Genomic DNA, 17525 nt, shown 5'->3' on the forward strand with positions numbered 1-17525 from the left:
AGAAATGTGAAGCAAAGCTACATTGAAGCAGGGGCATGGTGGGGTACACTTGTAATCTCAGCATTTAGAGGCTGAAGCCAGGAGAACAGGACAAGTTTGAGGCCAACCTAGGCCAATTAGTAAGTTTCAGGCCATTTTGAGCTACAGAGTAACATTCTGTTTCAAAAAAAAAAAAAAAAAAAAGAAAAAGAAAGAAAAAGAAAAAGAAAAAAGAGTAAAGGAACAGAATAAATAAATAAATATTACATTGATATTCCATCTCATTACAGTTATAATGTCCATCATAGAGAAAACTACAACAAATGTTTGCAAGCATTCATGGAAAAAAGAAATCCTCATATACTATTTGGTGGGGAAATAAGTTATTCAGTGGCCATGCAAATCAGTATAGGGGTTCCTCAAAATAAATTAAAACTGACCTGCCTCATGAGTCTATATACCTGAAAGGACCCAAGTCAGCATGCAGTAGATAACACTTGAAATCTAGACTTACTGCTGCACTATTGACAGTGGGTCAGCCTGAACACTCACATTTTCTCTGTTGTAGGGATAAAAGAATAAAGAAAATGTAGTGTTTATTGATAACTAGAGTTTCAGTTTGCCATAAAGAATGAAATTACTTTATACGTAAGAAAATGGATGGAGATGTGGACATCGTCATACTAAACAAAATAAGCCAAACTCAGAAAAATAAATTTCAAAAGTTTTCTTTCATATGTAAAACTTGAGAGCTGAAGTGTCATGACAGTCAAAGGGGACCATTAGGGATCTGAAAGGGATGAAGCCGGAGAAGACAAGGAAGGCAGGAGAGAATAATGGAGTATGAACAAGATCAAAGTACATTGCATGTGTAGATAAAAATGTCGTTGTGAAACTCATTGCTTTATACAACTAGCAGATACAGATATATACAAGTTATGTCACTACATGTCTAAACATCTTTTGTAATTTACACTTTCCTAATCATATTTTTAAAATAATATCCACTGGCATTACCAAACAATATAAAAATAATCCTAATGTCCTGTCACCACTCGCTCACAATTTTTTGTCATAATAATATGAAATTGAAGATGCAAAGTATTATAAAGCATTCCAAAAATTAGTTTTAGCACTTGTAGCTTCAAATTGTTATAATTGGTTGCATGAATTGCTGGGTTTTTTTTTTCATTTTCTCATGTCTTTACTGCTTTTGAACTCCTCACTTCTATTTGTTCCTGGTGGCAGAAGTATCATGTCACAGAATTTGTTGCTGTTGCTATGAGGGTTGTGTCTGTCTAGCACGCATGAGTAGTTAAGATCCTTTCCTGTCTGAAGAAATCAGTTTTGTTCCTCTCACTGGTGCACAGTCCCATTCAGTGCTGAATCTTCTCCTCAGCGCCCTGTGAATGCTCTCCTCAGATGTAAACTGTAGAAAGTCTACATGACCCTAGGAATGAGATTTTTCGCCTCTATAGATATCCCATCTTCTCCTTTATTTTTATATCTTTTTGTATATGACAGAGTTATCTTTTGGAAATGAGCTATCACCAAGAAGAATGGAGTCTCTCCCTCTGAAGCGTTTTGAATTGCTTGATCTTTCTAAAAAATGTAAGGCTTTCTTTCTTCAGCACAGGGAACTGTTCATTAACTTTTAAAATATTCCTTCTATTTTTTTCTCTCTTATAAGTATAATTAGATTCTTGAGTAGATGATGACCTTTGTTGTCAGAAGATATATTTGCATCAGGTTTTTTCAACTTCAGGGGCAGAAAAGCTCTCCATGGTGTTAAAAGTTGAAGGCCTAAGAGGCATAAGAGCCAGTCATGGACAGAACTCAGCCTTCGTGTATGTCATCATAGCATAGGTGTGGGATGTGACTTTGTGGATGTCCTCTCCTTTTCAGTGGGAAACACTGGTAGGAGACACCACTAGCTACATATCAGAAGAATGTTCTTAACAGGGAACACATAAGCCAAGCTGGATCTTAGACTGGAGATTGAACAAGAGAAAAATGGCCTAGGGCAACAGTTCTCATCCTGTGGGTCATAACTTCTTTAGGAATCATATATCAGATAGCCTACATATCAGATATTTACATTATGATTTCTAACAGTAGCAAAATTTCAGTGAAGTAGCAACAAAATAATTTTATGGTCAGGGGTCACTACAGCGTGAGGAACTGTATAAAAGGGCGGCAGCATTAGAAGCTTGAGGACCACTGGCATAGGTGTGTGGTTAGAGCCAACAAGAGAATCCAGATCCCTGGGTACACATAAATTATGTGAGCTAAGTAGAGCAGGGTCCTCACAGCAAGGTAAATCCGTGAAACATAGATACATACTTGCGTTAGCCCAGGCAGCAAAGCTCAACGAGAAAGAAGGCTCGGAGGAGACCAGCATGGGTGTCAAGCCCGAATTCACCAGAATTTTCTAATAGACATTCTATTCTTAGGCTAGTGGCAGACTGAGAAAGTGTAGGCTAGGGAAGGGCAGCTCTTACCTTCTGTAAACACCTCCAAAGCTGAACCTGTCTTGTTTTGCAGACAGGAAGATTTACCCTTTTTCAAAGTCCTCCAACAATGCCTCCACAAGATTTGCACCCATGAACAGGTATCTCCATGGTGTGTATTTTTCTTACATGACACTGTGGCACAAGTATGTAGAATTTTTCATTTTGTTTGTTTAGGGAGAGGGTAATGTCCATCTGTAGGACTGTTCAGTGTCCCATCAACTAAGAGTAAGAATGTTATGTGTGAGAGTGATTCTGTAAGGAACAAGAGTTCCCCAAGGCTGCTTGAAGGGGAGGGCATTTAGTGCAAGGCCAAGCAAGATCATCACCTAGCTCTTCTCTCATAGCCTTTCAGGGTATTTCCTGGTATTCTTACTCTGGCTTGCCAATGTTGCCATCAAAAGAGGTAGAGCGCCACAACCTGATGGACCAGCACAAAAGGAGGGCTAGGTAAAGCTGCACTAGCAAGAATCCACACCTCTACTTAGATGCTACAATCTTGATGGTACCTTGGTTAAGGCTTTTCTTAGCTGTGTGCAATTTCTTTCATTCCCTTTCTCCAGCTGTATGGTTGGCATTGTCTGTCACCACTCATGCCCAAAGCTGGTGCACAATTTCTTCCGTCGTTTTGGCCCTTGGTTCAAGTTTGAGATGCAGTTTTTCTGATTATATGCCAGTGAGTCAATCTTCATCAGGTAGGCAAACTCTCTCTCTCTCTCTCTCTCTCTCTCTCTCTCTCTCTCTCTCTCTCTCTCTCTCTCTCTCTCTCTCTCTCTCGTGCCCTGGGCTGGTTTGTTCCCATTTCTTTAAGCTTAAGGGAATAGTGCAGGGATAGCTTGTGACTTTTACAGACTAGACATAACGATCAAAAGAACTAGCCAGACTTAACTACATGGTAAAACCCCGTTCCAAACCAAAGCAGAAGTGAAGCAGACAGTGACTGCTTACTGTAACCACACAGAAACAGTGACAAATGGGCAGAGCCTTCCCTAAAATAGCTCACAAATGACTGCCACTGTTATAGGGAAAGACATCTCAAAGACAAGTTAGTAAGGGTTGTAAATAAAAGTATGCTGTTCTAAAGCCTTTACAAGACTCCCTTCATAGTTTCCCATTGCCCATAAGATAGTTACTATGAGTTAAAATAATTCAAAAGTATGTATTTATGGTTATGGAGATGAGGTGTCCAAAATGCAGCTTAAATGGACTAAAACCAAGGTATTAGATTACTTCTGGAGGTTCTGGGGAAAATCCATTCTTTGTCTCTTCTACTTCTAGAAACTGCCAGAAATTATTGGCTCCTGGCCACCTCAGTCCTGGCTTGTGGTCACCTTGTCTTCTCCTTTACCATGGCCAAAACTCCCTCTGCCTCATATATAAGATACTTGTGATTACTTAGAGTAACTTATAATAATATATCCTTGACATAATCACATCTTCAAAGTTTCTTTAAAATCCTTCAAATGATTGTATTAGAGTTTGTGAAAAGTAACGTTCAACCTACCACAGTCCACTCTCTGGCCCCAAAGACTCATGCTGTCCCTACATATATCCATTTCATTCCAACATCCTCCAAACTTTCAGCTCACTGCAGCATAAATCGTGGTCCCAAATCGCATCATCTCTATAAGACGAGGGTGAGGATTCAGTATGAGCCACCTCAGGGAAAATTCCTCTCTATCTATGGGCCTGGAAAACAAATTACCATCTCCAAAAATATAGTGGTGTGACTGGCACTAAATGGCTGTTAAGTGCTTTCTCATTTCAAAAAAGAAAAAGACAAATGGAAGGGGGTAAGGAGTCATCAGTCCCAAGAAAATTCACAACCCAATCAGAAAAACTTCAGCAGTCTCCAAACCCTAAGATTCTGCTTGTCTAGCTAGGGTACTCCCTTTACACACACACACTCTGCTCTCTATGCTAAGGCTGATCTCCCAGCTCCTTCCTCTTTGTCTTGAGAGTAGCGTATCTTTCATCAGCATGCAGAATTGTATCCCATTCTGTCCATTTTAGCCTCAACTGGCTGTGATTCTGTTGCTGTTATCTCAAAAATACTGTGTCTCTCCAGTGACTGTCCTGGAGATTCAGTCCACTAGACCAAAGGGTCCTCCAAGCCTCCTTTCAGGACACTCTCTTCTCTGACCCTGGCTACTGCTGAGATGGCTGTGGGGACCCATGAGTGGTGTGTCTAACTTTTTCAATATTATCAAAAGGTTGTCTGATTCCATCCTTAGCCTTTTCTAGAAAGCATGGTTTCCTGCTGTCAGCGTCATAATTCTTTCAGTTTTTGCCCCTCGGTGTGGTAGGCTGAAATGTTTGAGGGCAAAGATTAGGTCTAACTCATTTGAGCCTCACAAACACATTCTGTTCCTACTCTGGCTTTCAGTGGGAATTTGACATCTCAGTATGGGAAAAATAAAAGAAACCGATGTCTGTCTGTTTTGGGCCAGCTGACTGTCAAAGCAGTCTCTGAGACAACTGATGTATGGGGTCTAATATTAGTGTACTCTATGAGAAACTGCCATGGGATTGTGGGAAGTTGAACAAGAAGCCCAGTAAACATGCAGCTTCAGGAGAAAGACAGTCTCACATTCTTGGAGCCAAGGCACCAAGATGTTTAAATTATATAACAAAGTTTGTCTCCACCCAAGCCTAGAATCTGCATTCCCCAAATTTACAGCATCCATCTTTAGCTATGGACCACTCCAGGGTGACAACTCAGGTACTCTCAGTTCTGTACATTGAGTAAGTTAGGAGCATAATCCTTAGAAGCTTAACAGTAAGAGTCTAGGAAGTTGTGGTAGTGAGCTGTTAGAATAAAACTGCTCAGGGGCTGGAGGCTGTGTGTATGGAATGACAAGTGCCATGTTACAGAGCCCCACAATAGAACAGGTGTGATGGCTAAAAGTATCGTACAATGACCATTTGTGCTATTAGCAGAAATACCTTTTTCTCCTACCAGAAACAGTGCTATGACATGCTGCATTCTTGATTCAGAGGCTTCTGAAAGACTAGAGATGTTCAGACATTGGAAGCTAAAACCTAAACCCAGTACTGAGTTCCACTAGTTCCTCCAGCCATGCTTTTCCCAGCCCTGATGGTCACCGTGACTTCGACCATCAGCTACCAAGCACTAGCACCATCCTGACAGCCCAGCTAAGTGTTCTGATAGAGGAGTGAGGCAACCAAGTACCCTCCCACTAGACACTGTGATTGGTTCCCTCTGACCTGAGTAAATGCCATCCACTTAAGCAATTTGTCAGCCGGGGAGGTGATTCAGACAGGTCACCTTCTATAATGGTTCTGCTTCTATTTATAGATCAAGCTGATTAATGCTCATGGCCAACGCTGATTCGGGTGGCCCTGCATGAATTCACAATGTCGCAGCAGCCTGCTGCTGATCCCTTTGGTGGCAAGTGGCAAGCTCTTTAAATACCTTCATTTCTGCCTATGGTGCCTGGAGGGGAGAGGCCAAACATGAGCTGTCATCTGGAGGCCAGAGGGGTGACCCAGCCCTGGTTTAAGGTGGCAGTGCCCTCCACCAACTCACTGCCCTGTGTTGAACTCTGACCCCAGATCTGCATGCTCACAGTGTTTGGAAGGTAGGGATTTTAGGAAGTGAATAAGATTGAGACAGATGTCAAAAGAGGATCATAAGTGGTCAGATACACACATAGCTCATGAAAAAAAAAGTTGCTGAAGGGGGAGCTACAGTGAGGAATTGGGGACAGCAGGGGTGGAGAGAGAGGGAGAGGAGACACACTAAAACACACTTAATTTGCAAATGTCATGGTAACTAATGCCTTATATCCTAATTTTTAAAATAATAAAAATTATATAAAAAGATTATGTCATGATAGTGGGTTCTCAATCTAATGGCAATAGATTATGCAAAGGTACAAACACCAGCTGTGCATGTTGTACATACAGCAGCTGTGCATAGTAGTTTATGCCAGTAATATAAGCACTCGTAGGGTGGAGGCAGTAGGACAACCTGAGGTACTGAGATCCTGCCCCGCAAAATCAAACAAGACCCACAAAACTGTGTCTGGCTCATTGTGTCTGAATGGAGTAGATGGAGGGTGGAGGGAAGTTCACTCACAATACTTCCTGATACTAACATGTGCTGTCATGTGAAGCTAGTTTACATCAATGCTTAGTAATTGTCCTTAGTGGACTGTCTGGAATAAGTCTGGCTTTGCCTGGTAATCACTGGGCTCCCAGAGAAGGAGAGCAGTGGTGGAAAAGCAGCAAGCAAACACATCTGAAGACACCCATCAGATGTGGGCCATGACAGACCTGGACTTATATTGACACAGCTAGAGATGAAATTCCAGAAATGTATTCTCAATTCTGATGATGTTTCAATGTATCTGCATAAGCAGATTCCCAGCCACGCGCACGAGAGGGAAAGAGAGACAGAGATAAAGAGATAGAGAGAAAGAGATAGAGAGAGAGAGAGACAGAGAGAGAGAGAGACGTATGTGAGCAGGTATGAATGCACATGTGTGTTCATGCAGTTAGAGGCCAGAGGACAACATCAGATGTCATTCCTCACAGCTTGTCTACCTTTTATTATTTTTTTTTCTCTTCTTTTTCACTGTTCTAAACTCACCAAGTAGGTACTAGACTGGCATGCCAGCTTCACATCTGGCTCTCCCTAAAACGGCGTTCTGGAGATCAAACGTAGGCCCGTCCTTGTGCCTCCAGGTTTACTTTACTGACTGAAATATCTCTCTACCAAGCAGACGTTAACAATACAACTTTTTGTTGAGTTTGAATTCATACTTACATGATTAAAAAAGCAAACGAACAAATAAGGTCTTGCTTTGTGGGGTATCAATTGTTGTGAGTGGCATATTAGCAAATTTTACCAATGCTGGTATGAACCCAATTGAGGTTCCCCAAAGGAAAAGGCATAAAGTGGAGAGGAGGGGCAGAGACCCCTCTGAGTATCTCCGATTTGACCTGGAATAGTATGCAAATTTGCACACAAGCCCTGTCTATGCACTCTCACAGTTGTGACCACCTTATTTCTACAACTCTGAAGCTTTCCTCCCAGTTCCTGAGTTTGTATTCTTTATTCTGCATCCTGACTTTCCATGGCATCTGGCAGGACTCTTTTCTGCTTGGCTCTTCTATACCCCAGACATGATACTACAAGCTTTGACCAGTTGCAGGGTCAACCCAGAAACTACTCCCTGCCTAAATGTCACTTGTTCGCTATGTCCAGAGCCACCACCTACCTGCAACCAAAGTATGGAGGATAAACATTGGATTCGGCTGCATCAGTGCCAAAAGAGGATGCAATTATGTTGGAGCCAACTGAGCAGGAGACTGTGAAGGTATACTGCTCAGTTCCTGGGACACAGCAACTGAGTTCCATGTTAAGTCCCCTCCTGGATGTCATGTCCTCACTTCGGCACAGAGCTAGCTGGAACTTGCGCCCTCCTAGTAATTAAAGTTAATGAGTATTCCCCATCTGGAGGGAGGGACAGGGGAATATGCTCTTTTGTTGGCACTCGCCCCTGGGCCAGGAGACACTGAACATATTCCCATGGGATGAGTCTACAAGACTGAGGGCAAGACAAGGCATGAGAGGGCCACAGAATGAATCTGCTGAGGTCTGACCCCTACAAAGTACAGAACATCTGACATTTACCTGAGGCCATTTGTCCAGGACTTCAGTCAACCCTTGAAAAAACCAGAGGACTAAGCTGTATTCTGCAACCCAGGAGCAAAAAGTAGCCATGTGGAAACCATGCTGGCTGCAGGGCCTGAAACCTAGGGAGAGATGGTAGAATGGTTGAATTCTGGCCTTGCCCTAAGTGCCACTGCAGCATTGTTCTGAGAATCCAAACAAGCCCAGGCTTTTCCACATTCCAGTCTTTTCATCTATGGTATTTTCAAATAATTAATAAAAATAGTATACATTAAAAAAAAAAAAAAAAAGAAACTATGAAGAGGTCCAGTGAATTGGATCACATGAAGCTGAAAGGGGGGCAATGGGAAGGGGAAGAAAGAGATCATAAAGGAAGGCTGGGAAGGGGAAGAAAACCCAACAATAGAATAAATGTCCTTGAAATCACAATAGGGGTGTCTCCACCGGGAACATGGAGAGGTGGGGGAGGGGGAAAGACAGATGAAACAGTCTATGAAAGTGCCACAGTGAAACCCATTTCTTTGTATGCAATTTAAAGAAATTAATTTGGGGGGGGGGGAAAGAAAATTTAGCATGAGCCAGAAAGTGTATGGAGGCACTGCAAAGTACCCTTCCTTCCTGCCCAGCCACGGTCTCACTTGGAGTAGAAGTCTCCAGAAACAATCAGTCCTCTGTCCTTCTGTTCCAGCCACCTACCGCTCTGTTCTTTGAGAAGCCACGCTGACTCATTGGTTCGGGCTGTGATGCTCAGCTGTCTGTCCATCTTGTCTCCTGGAGCAGCTCAACCCAGGGTCTTCCTGAAGTGGTGATCACTCCAGCTGGCAGGTCAGTGGCCTGGGGATGGTTGAGGTCAGAGATGTACGGGGAAATGGGGATGTTTTGAGGTTGGGGTGTGGGGTGTGGGCTTTCATTTACCAGCTTTGTGGCTAAAGCATCTATATTTACAAAATGAGTGTGTGTGTGTGTGTGTGTGTGTGTGTGTGTGTGTGTGTGTGTGTGTGTGTGTAGGGAGCTAGACAGGTCTCTCATCCTCATGCTCTCTGCCCTGCTACTGACCTTACTAGGAGCTAAGCTAGACCTCCTTCCCTGCCCTAACCCCAGGCTTGTGTCAACCCACCTATTCGTTAATTAGCTGATCCTAGGGCCAGAGGTTATGCTGGATTCTTGAACACAGGATCAATTTTACTTAATGCACAGGTCCCGGTAAAACAGGTATGGTCATTTGCACTCAGCAGGGAAAGCATTGGGCTGGGAAATTTGTAAGGCACCCCCAGGTGCTTGAGCAATGCTGCACAGACCAGTTAGTTAGCTGCAGCAGAAACCGGGCTGGGGTCTGCCTGACTGATCCAACCATGCCCCTTCTGCGCCTGCCAGACTTTTCAAGGCAAGCTGAGCCCCAGCGTAAGCCCTGGGGAGTTCCTTGAAGAATGTGTTCTCCCTGCCTCCCACTGATGTACAACGGCAGCTTCTTTTCTGCCTGTTCCTACTGGCTGTTCAGCCCTCAGTTTCTTTAGAAATTGGGTTCTACTAAATCCTTAAGAAATGTTCACCAACCATTTTTAAAGTGTTCTGATCATTTCCTGTCACTGCCTTGAGAGTGTTGCCCTCGTGACAAAGGCTTTAGGAGTGGAGGCAGCTACAGGGCACTGGCCCCAAGCTGATCCCTCAGCCCACTCCACCTATGTCCTGTTGAGAGTCACTGTTACCCCCACCACGATCACACTGGGGTGCATCTTGCTAGAAACAAAGATTGCCTATATGGTACAGGGTTGCAACCATATGAGTGCCCCTGGATAGGGAGGCCTTAGCTGTATGCTGTTGCCCTTGGTAGGTAGCTTACACAGACAAGTGGCCCTGACTTCCTCACTGACTAACTCTCTCTACAGGGGTAGAAAATGGTACCAGTCAGGCCAGAGCTTTGGGATCCCAGAGTCACTGCTACAGGATGGAGGAACCTACTCCCGAGCCCGTCTATGTGGATGTGGACAAGGGGCTGACCTTGGCTTGCTTCGTTTTCCTCTGCCTCTTCCTCATAGTCATGATCATTCGCTGTGCCAAAGTCATCATGGACCCTTATAGTGCCATCCCCACGTCTACCTGGGAGGAGCAGCACCTGGATGACTGAGGCACAGGACAGGTCTCAGTGTCCTGGACACACCTCTGCACACCCTGGCCAACATCCTGAAAACACTTGGAGACTGGGAGTGGTTATGACCACCCAAAGATGGAGAAGGCTCACCTTCACCTTCACATGACCACCAGAGGGAAATGCGAGCATGCTGGAGCCAAGGCAGTCTGGGGAAGCCTGGGGAGAGGAATGCTAAGTCATGACTCAGGAGAGTGGAGGCCATCCTGGAACTCCACTGGGAGACATAGAGCAGAGTGATAGTCCCCTGCCCAGGCTCCTGGGCACCTTTGAAAACTGAACCAAAACCAGACACTCTCTCCTGCAAACAGTGGTCAAGAGTAGACTGACCTTCAACTATACGGCATTGAGAGGTTGCTGAGAACCCAGTTACCCTCTACAGACTAGCAGTGACAGGGCAGGAAGGATGGAGAGACTTCAGGAGCTTCTTCTGCAAATTCTCACAAGGCACATAGCTACTTCCAAACTTTTTTTTTTTTTTTTTTTTTTTTTAACTAAGATACAGAGGGAATATATTTTTCCTGTTAAAAATGAGATGTGCATTTTAGACGCTTGGGAAAATATAGGTACATAGAAGGAAAAGGGGGGTGAATAGCACTTAAAATCTAACCTCCCAGAAGCCATCATTTTGATATATTTCTTCAAGTCTTTTTTACAGGAATTTTTTTTAGTAATTCACACCATATGCATGATGCTGCATTGATTCGTATGAAAGCTTAAATATCTTCTGCCTCACAAGAGACCATGTCTGTTTTTAGTGACTGAGAGTATACTGGCTAGGCCATGGCTGAATATAGTGCTTTCTTTAATTTATTAAACTTTCTACAATGTACTCATACAAAACACTTCACCCAGTAACCTTCAGAAGCTCTGCATCCCAGGAGCTCCAGGCAAGATCTGGGTTCTAGTCCTGCTTCATTTATTCAAAGGCTGTAAAAAATCACCCCACCTCTTGGTGCCTCCATTTCCTCATTGTAAGATAGGAAGAAGTAAGTCTGTCTGTCTCTGTCTGTCTGTCTGTCTGTCTGTCTGTCTGTCTGTCTTATCTGTCTGTGAGGGCACAAGTGGGAGCTGAGACTAGGTTATCTCTTCTGTTGTCTTTCCTTCATCCTCTTCTCTCACACACCATTACCTTCATCTATGACCTTGCTGCAATGATTCTAGGTCATAGCCCACAACTCTCCCCACCATACTTAACTCCTGTATCTTTATTATATGACCCCTAAATAAATGGGCACCTGTGAGCTCCAATTTTGTCGTCTATAAAATGGGGGGTGTAACATCTACCTCACAAGGTTGTTGTGGAGATAAAATGGGAGAACACGAGCAAGCAGGGGTGTCCTTTCCTGAATCTCTCACCTAGGAAAGGAACCCTCCCTGCCTTCTAAGAGCCAGAGCTTCCAGCCAGTGCCACATTCACAGTGGCCAGCAGAGTATTCACAGGAACCCACACCCAACACCAAGGCACACAGGGTGTAGACAAAGTGCCTACACCCGACACCAAGCATATGGGATCATATCATTGTCACTATTGTCATTTATTTTCACATATGTGAGGTGTACCTATTGTGTCCTTCCAGGGTAGGACCTGCTGCCCTGTCAAAAGAGACCTGTGCTGTGGATCTTAGACCTCTATCACCCACACTCAAGCCATGGGTCCCCATGCACCTTAGGCTACTTGGGAAATGAGTTTCCAAAGCACTATCACACTACATGACCCCTGAAAGTGGACAGACGTTATCAAGGTGGCTTTCCAGGGTGTGTGTGTGTGTGTGTGTGTGTGTGTATCTGTCTGTCTCTCTCTCTCACACCACACACACACACACACACAGAGTCAAATGCACAAAGGAACAGATGACATAGGCTCCAAACCTGGTACTGAGGCATCACTTCCAGCCCAGCCTTCCTCAGAAACCTACCTCAGAGATAGCACATTCTTCTGTGGAAACCTGTTAGGATGGGTTTACAAAGTCAAAGGGGGGTGGGGAAGGGGGGACTGTACCCAGCTGTTAATGACAGAACAGCAGGAAGAAGGAAAGATCTAAAGAGCTCTAAAGACCTCCTGTGGAGAACTTTTGAAGCTCTTGGGAGGAAAAACTGGATGCCCCAGGCTGTGCTCCTCAGACTGCCTGCTGAAGGGAAGCTGCTCACCATCTCCCTAGACCTACAGAATCATACTGGGCATCCAGGGACAGTTAGCTGTGTGAGCCAGACCCCTGGATGGCAGTACATCCCTGTTTGAGAAACTGTCCTCAGGACCTCTGGTCTCAGACAATGCCCCACACTTACAGCCCTTAGTATTTTCTTTGTGCTGGGGGAATAACATTTGAGGAAAGAAATGATTTCAAGCCCCTTCTCCCAGGGTCAAGCTTCTGACAAGGCAACAAAGCAGCAGTTCCTCTGTGTAGTCACATTCTTTTTCTCATTTGCATCCTCTTACAAGCTGTACTTGTCCATAAGTATCTTTGCTTGTGTGACTTCAGATGCTCATTCAACTAGAATCACTTCCCAAGCAGCTTTTCACACTGTTACTCCTTCTCTCTCTCTCTCTCTCTCTCTCTCTCTCTCTCTCTCTCTCTCTCTCTCTCTCTCTCTCTCTCTCTCTGTGTGTGTGTGTGTGTGTGTGTGTGTGTGTGTGTGTGTGTGATGTGGGTGTATGGCTGCACATGTCCTGCTGTATTAGTGTAAGCATGTATTTGCCACAGTGCATGTTTGGAGGTCAGTTGACAATCTTGAGGGTTAGTCCTCACCTTCCTTGTTGCTCACCATGTTACTCCCCAGGCTCCCAGAGATTCTCCTCTCCCTGGCTGCCATCTTCCACAGGTGCACTGGAATCACAGAGGTGCCCTTCTATGCCCACTCACTTTCACATAAGTGCTGGAAATAAAAACCCAGGTCCTCGTATTTGCCCAACAAGCAATTACCTACTGAGACAATTTCCCAGCTTCCTCCCACCTCCTTTATCATTTGTAAGGTTTGTTTTTTAAAAAGGATTCCCTTATACATGTGCATGACACTGTAGACCATATACCAAATACTTTTTGTGCTCTTTTTATTTTCCCATTATATATGTGCTGAGAAGACATACATAGAAGTGGCTGTGCTGATCCTGGGCCTTGCTCAGGAGAGGAGAAAAGGCAGATTTATAGCACACTCCTTCTCAGAGACACACAAGAAGGAAAGGGGGTTCCTCATCTCTGTCACTTGATCGTGTGAAGGTGCGAAACGTGGAAGAATCCTAAGTTTTTCTTCTCCCATGCTTTCCATTCTGAAGGATGGAGGACGGGCTCCTTTACCACCAGAGTGCCCTCACAAGTTTCTGCTAACTGAGAGAAAGCCTGCAGTTGTGAATAGAGATGGAAACATTGCAACAACATATTAGTGTTGAAGGCTGGATGTTGGCAGAGAGGAAATGAAGAGACGCTGGAGGAAAGGATAGCTATAGTCAGCCACAAGTCAGGGCAGAAGGCAAACTCTCTATGGCAGAGAGTAGGTGACAGTCTCCTGAGAAAGGCATCTAGTGACTGGGATCAAGTTGCTGCCAGTGATGCGCTGTGTGGAAGTCCCTCCGTGTTACCTCCAGCGAGGCAGATGCACAGTCCTTCCGTGGCTGTGTAATTGCAGCAGTGGGGCCATCTGTGTGATGGCCACAGAAAGAGCCCAGTCCCAGAGACAAATGGGTAATAAAAAAATTTCAGAAACAGGAAAAGCAACTAATAGACATCAGAAGGAAGATGGTCCCTGGGCATGATCAGGGTCTGATCGACACAAGCGTGGGACCCAGCTGCCCCAGTGTGGCCTATCAATGGCTATCACAGCCGTTTTACTTTTCCAATTAATTTTCAAATGTCCATATGCTTTGTTTTGTTTTAGTGGAGTGATTGGGGGCGGGGTATGGAACTCATGGCCTTGTACATATGAGGTCAGCTACTCTGTCATTGATATTTGCCCCTAACCCCACATATCTTGCTGGAAAGTCTTCCCAGAATCCCAGAGGTTTCCAAAAAGAGGTCCATTTTACTTTCAAGCACCAAGTGGAAATAATTGCAAAGCCTAGTTTCCACAAAAGTGGTTGCCTGTCCCATGGCCTTGCTGTAGAGGACTGTTCCTGTCATGTAAGATGGATATTATCCATAATAGTCTATAGCTAATGGCCCTGGCTGCTGAAAAATGCCCACACTGAGTTCTCCACATCAGTTCTAGCCCAGATATAGGTTGTTTCTGTCCAGAAGACAGACAACCTCAATCACGCCCACTTTTGCTGGCTTGTGCTGATTCCATACATCCTTGACATCCACTAATGCCTTCCTTCCTTTCCCCTAGGGAAGGCTGTCTGTACCTGTCAGTGACTAGCAAGAAAGAGAGGGCACACTTGAGATATTAACAGAGTTAAAGAAAGTATGTTCACAGAGGTTGAGTGTTCAGGGAAACAGAGTGGCAGATACCAAGAACAGCATTCAATGAGGCCGACTTATCTAGGCCTGAAGATACAAGGAAGAACAACAGATCCCAGGAGAGGTTGTTGCATGATAGAATCAGGAAAGAGGAGCTATGCCACAGGTACATCTAATAATCTTGCCTACGGCTAGACTGTAGCTCAGTGGTAGGGCACCTGCCTAAGATGCTTGAGATCCTGAGTTAAATCCCCAGAACCAGAAAAAAAGTTCTTGCACAACTTCAGAGCAGTAGAGAGTTGGAAAGACCATTTGCCTTCTTTCTAGGTTTCCCACTGACCAAAAATAATAGATACTAAATGGTGGGACTGCTGAGTAATAGGGTCTATGTATGTCAGCACACCGGAGCAAATGAAAAATGAACAGCATAGCTCACTCCAAGCAACATCCAGCATCTATCACAAACTCCCAGCATCCATCATGGACTCCCAACATTCATCATGAATTCCAGCATCCATCATGGACTCTCAGCATCTATCACAAACTCCCAACATCCATCATGGACTCTCAGCATCCATCATAAATTCTGCTAAGATGGGGAAGCAAACACAGATCCTAAGGAAACAGTCCTGTGGACACCATATTGCCCCAGATAATGTCAATGTCATTCCATTCCCAGCCATACCTTACCCTAGAATGTAGCTAGCATAAGGCAGAGAGACTAGCACAGCTTCTTCTGCAGTGGTCATAAGACCTGATGTGGACAGCAGTCTTGGTCTTTCTCCTCCTACCCCACAATTCCCTGAATAGTCCTCAGCTGTAGGGGCATTTTACCTCATCCACAGAGAAGACAAGTTCTTGTCCTGTTTTTATTGAGTTAACACTTGCCCAAAGGATTTAGGAAGAAGCCTTGCAGATCTAGCTAGAAGCACTTTAGAACTCCCAGGAGAGAATAGTAGGAGCTTGTGGAACTGTAGTCCCAAGACGAAGAGCATCAGAGTCTCTATAGAGAGAATTAGGAATTTGAACCCTAGAATGGGGTTCCAAAATGGAGACACCAGGCACCAGATGTACCAAGGGTCCCAGTGGACCCTTGGACTCCAGAGTGGGTCTCCTTTGCCCCTGTGGAGTAGCAGTAATTCCATAGCTCTTGGGGTATGGGGGAAAATTGTCTGACAATGCAGCAATCTCTCTTTCTGTATTGGTTCACCCAATAAGTGCTAAATGGCACAAAGCCATCTTCCAATGTATCAGACTCCCACCATGCAAGCTAGTAGAAGCGCTCATCCTGATCCTCAATCCAAAACATTAGTAACAATTATAGCAATATTACAGTTATAAGGGCCACTCAATTCAATGAGTCACACAGCATTGGCAGGAAGACATGCTAACACAGCCATGAGAGAAACTACATAGGGTTCTTCACAAACTCAAAACTAGACATCTCTCTATGATCTCACATTAGGGGGTCTATCTAAAGGGAATAAAGTCAGCATTTCAAAGGACTCCATGCCCATGTTGATCACAGCACCATACACAATAGCCAAAAGCTGGAATGCTTATAAATATTCATCAATGGATGAGCCAATGAAGAAAATGTGGTACCTAAGCACAGTGAAATCTGATTCATCTATAGAAAGTATAAAACCTTGTCATTGGGACGTGAATGGAATTGAAGGTCATTTCGTGAAATGAGCCAAGCACAGAAAAACAAGTACCCATGGTGTCACATGCAGAATTTTAAAAAGGCTGCTTTTCCAGCAGCTGAGAGGAGAATGGTGGTTACCAGAGACTCTGGGAAAGCAGGGAGGAGGAAACCTCATCACTGAGTCCTATGTTACAGTTGAAGAAATAAATTCTGTTGTGTTACTGTGCTGCAGATTCAAAGGCGCTAGGATTGCTTCTACCACAAAGAAGTAATGTTTGAGGTGATATACAGGGTTACCTGGAGCTGGTTCTGGACAATATACACGCATATCAAAATATTACATGCTATAAATATATACAATTTGTGTATCAATTTAAAAAATAAATAAAATAGAAAAGGGGTGGATAGTGCTTTTTTTTGGTAGGTCAGTTACTGCAGCTAAACCTTTTGAAGTCCATTCTACATTACAGTTATGCCAGTTGTTTCTGGGGAGCAAGGCAGAGGGACATATTGTCCTCAGGGAGGGAGACTGTAGCTGCTGCATACCCTACAAGTTACTGGCCACAGAAGTGACTAGGGCATCATAACTCATAAAATCTATAGCCTCTGCTGTTGGTTGCATGCCAGAAGTGGATATTGGGTCTGTATTGCTGAAAGTATCACATGCTTTGACTACAGGTCCTGGAGGCACCGAGCCGAGCTAGAGGATTTCTCTATGAGTAGGTTTTGTAGAGCCAGAAAATGCTATACAAACGTCAGAGGAAAATTTTCACTGATAGTCTTCCTTGGTTATTGACCTGGTACCATGCAAACCAGTAGGCAAGATGTGCCTACTGGAATGATACAATAGCGAATTGACTGTTGGAGATTTAAGGCCTATTGTATAAGAGGAAATCTATGATTGAAAGTGTAGACTCGGACAAATCCCTGCAGTTGGGGAAGTGGCTGCTGTCGTTTGTTAGGCAGACATGTGCCTATCTGATCCTAAACATTTGTGCGTATATTCTCAGATCACTGCAACTATCAACTCACATTGTGGAGGAAACTTTTTTTCATAATGGGCAGGGATTATTAGTATGGAGTCTCACAATGGATCAAACTAGAGCATACGTGGCTGTTGCTGTGATATAGTGGCCTGATTCTAAGTTACAAATAGGAGAAAATAATCAGACATCCTCTCTAAGGT

General features: G+C 44.1%; 1 protein-coding gene across 4 annotated transcripts in view; it reads left to right on the forward strand.

Annotated features, from left to right (window-relative positions):
- The window catches only part of Ctxnd1 (cortexin domain containing 1), a 44527-nt gene extending 32979 nt beyond the window's left edge, over nt 1–11548 (forward strand). For 3 of the 4 annotated variants that reach the window (XR_013111423.1, XR_013111424.1, XM_076937212.1), the window contains 3 exons: nt 7723–7834; nt 8840–8976; nt 10038–11548. Coding sequence is in view for 1 of the 4 variants with exons in the window: in XM_076937212.1 (XP_076793327.1) it covers nt 10097–10276 (180 nt within the window). In the remaining 3 variants the exon portion in view is untranslated. The remainder of the gene's footprint in view (nt 1–7722; nt 7835–8839; nt 8977–10037) is intronic. The other variant, XR_013111422.1, reaches the window with a different exon arrangement.
- The last annotated feature ends 5977 nt before the right edge of the window (nt 11549–17525 follow it).

The sequence above is a fragment of the Arvicanthis niloticus genome, chromosome 1 (genome assembly GCF_011762505.2).
Source record: "Arvicanthis niloticus isolate mArvNil1 chromosome 1, mArvNil1.pat.X, whole genome shotgun sequence".
Classification (NCBI taxonomy): Eukaryota; Metazoa; Chordata; class Mammalia; order Rodentia; family Muridae; genus Arvicanthis; species Arvicanthis niloticus.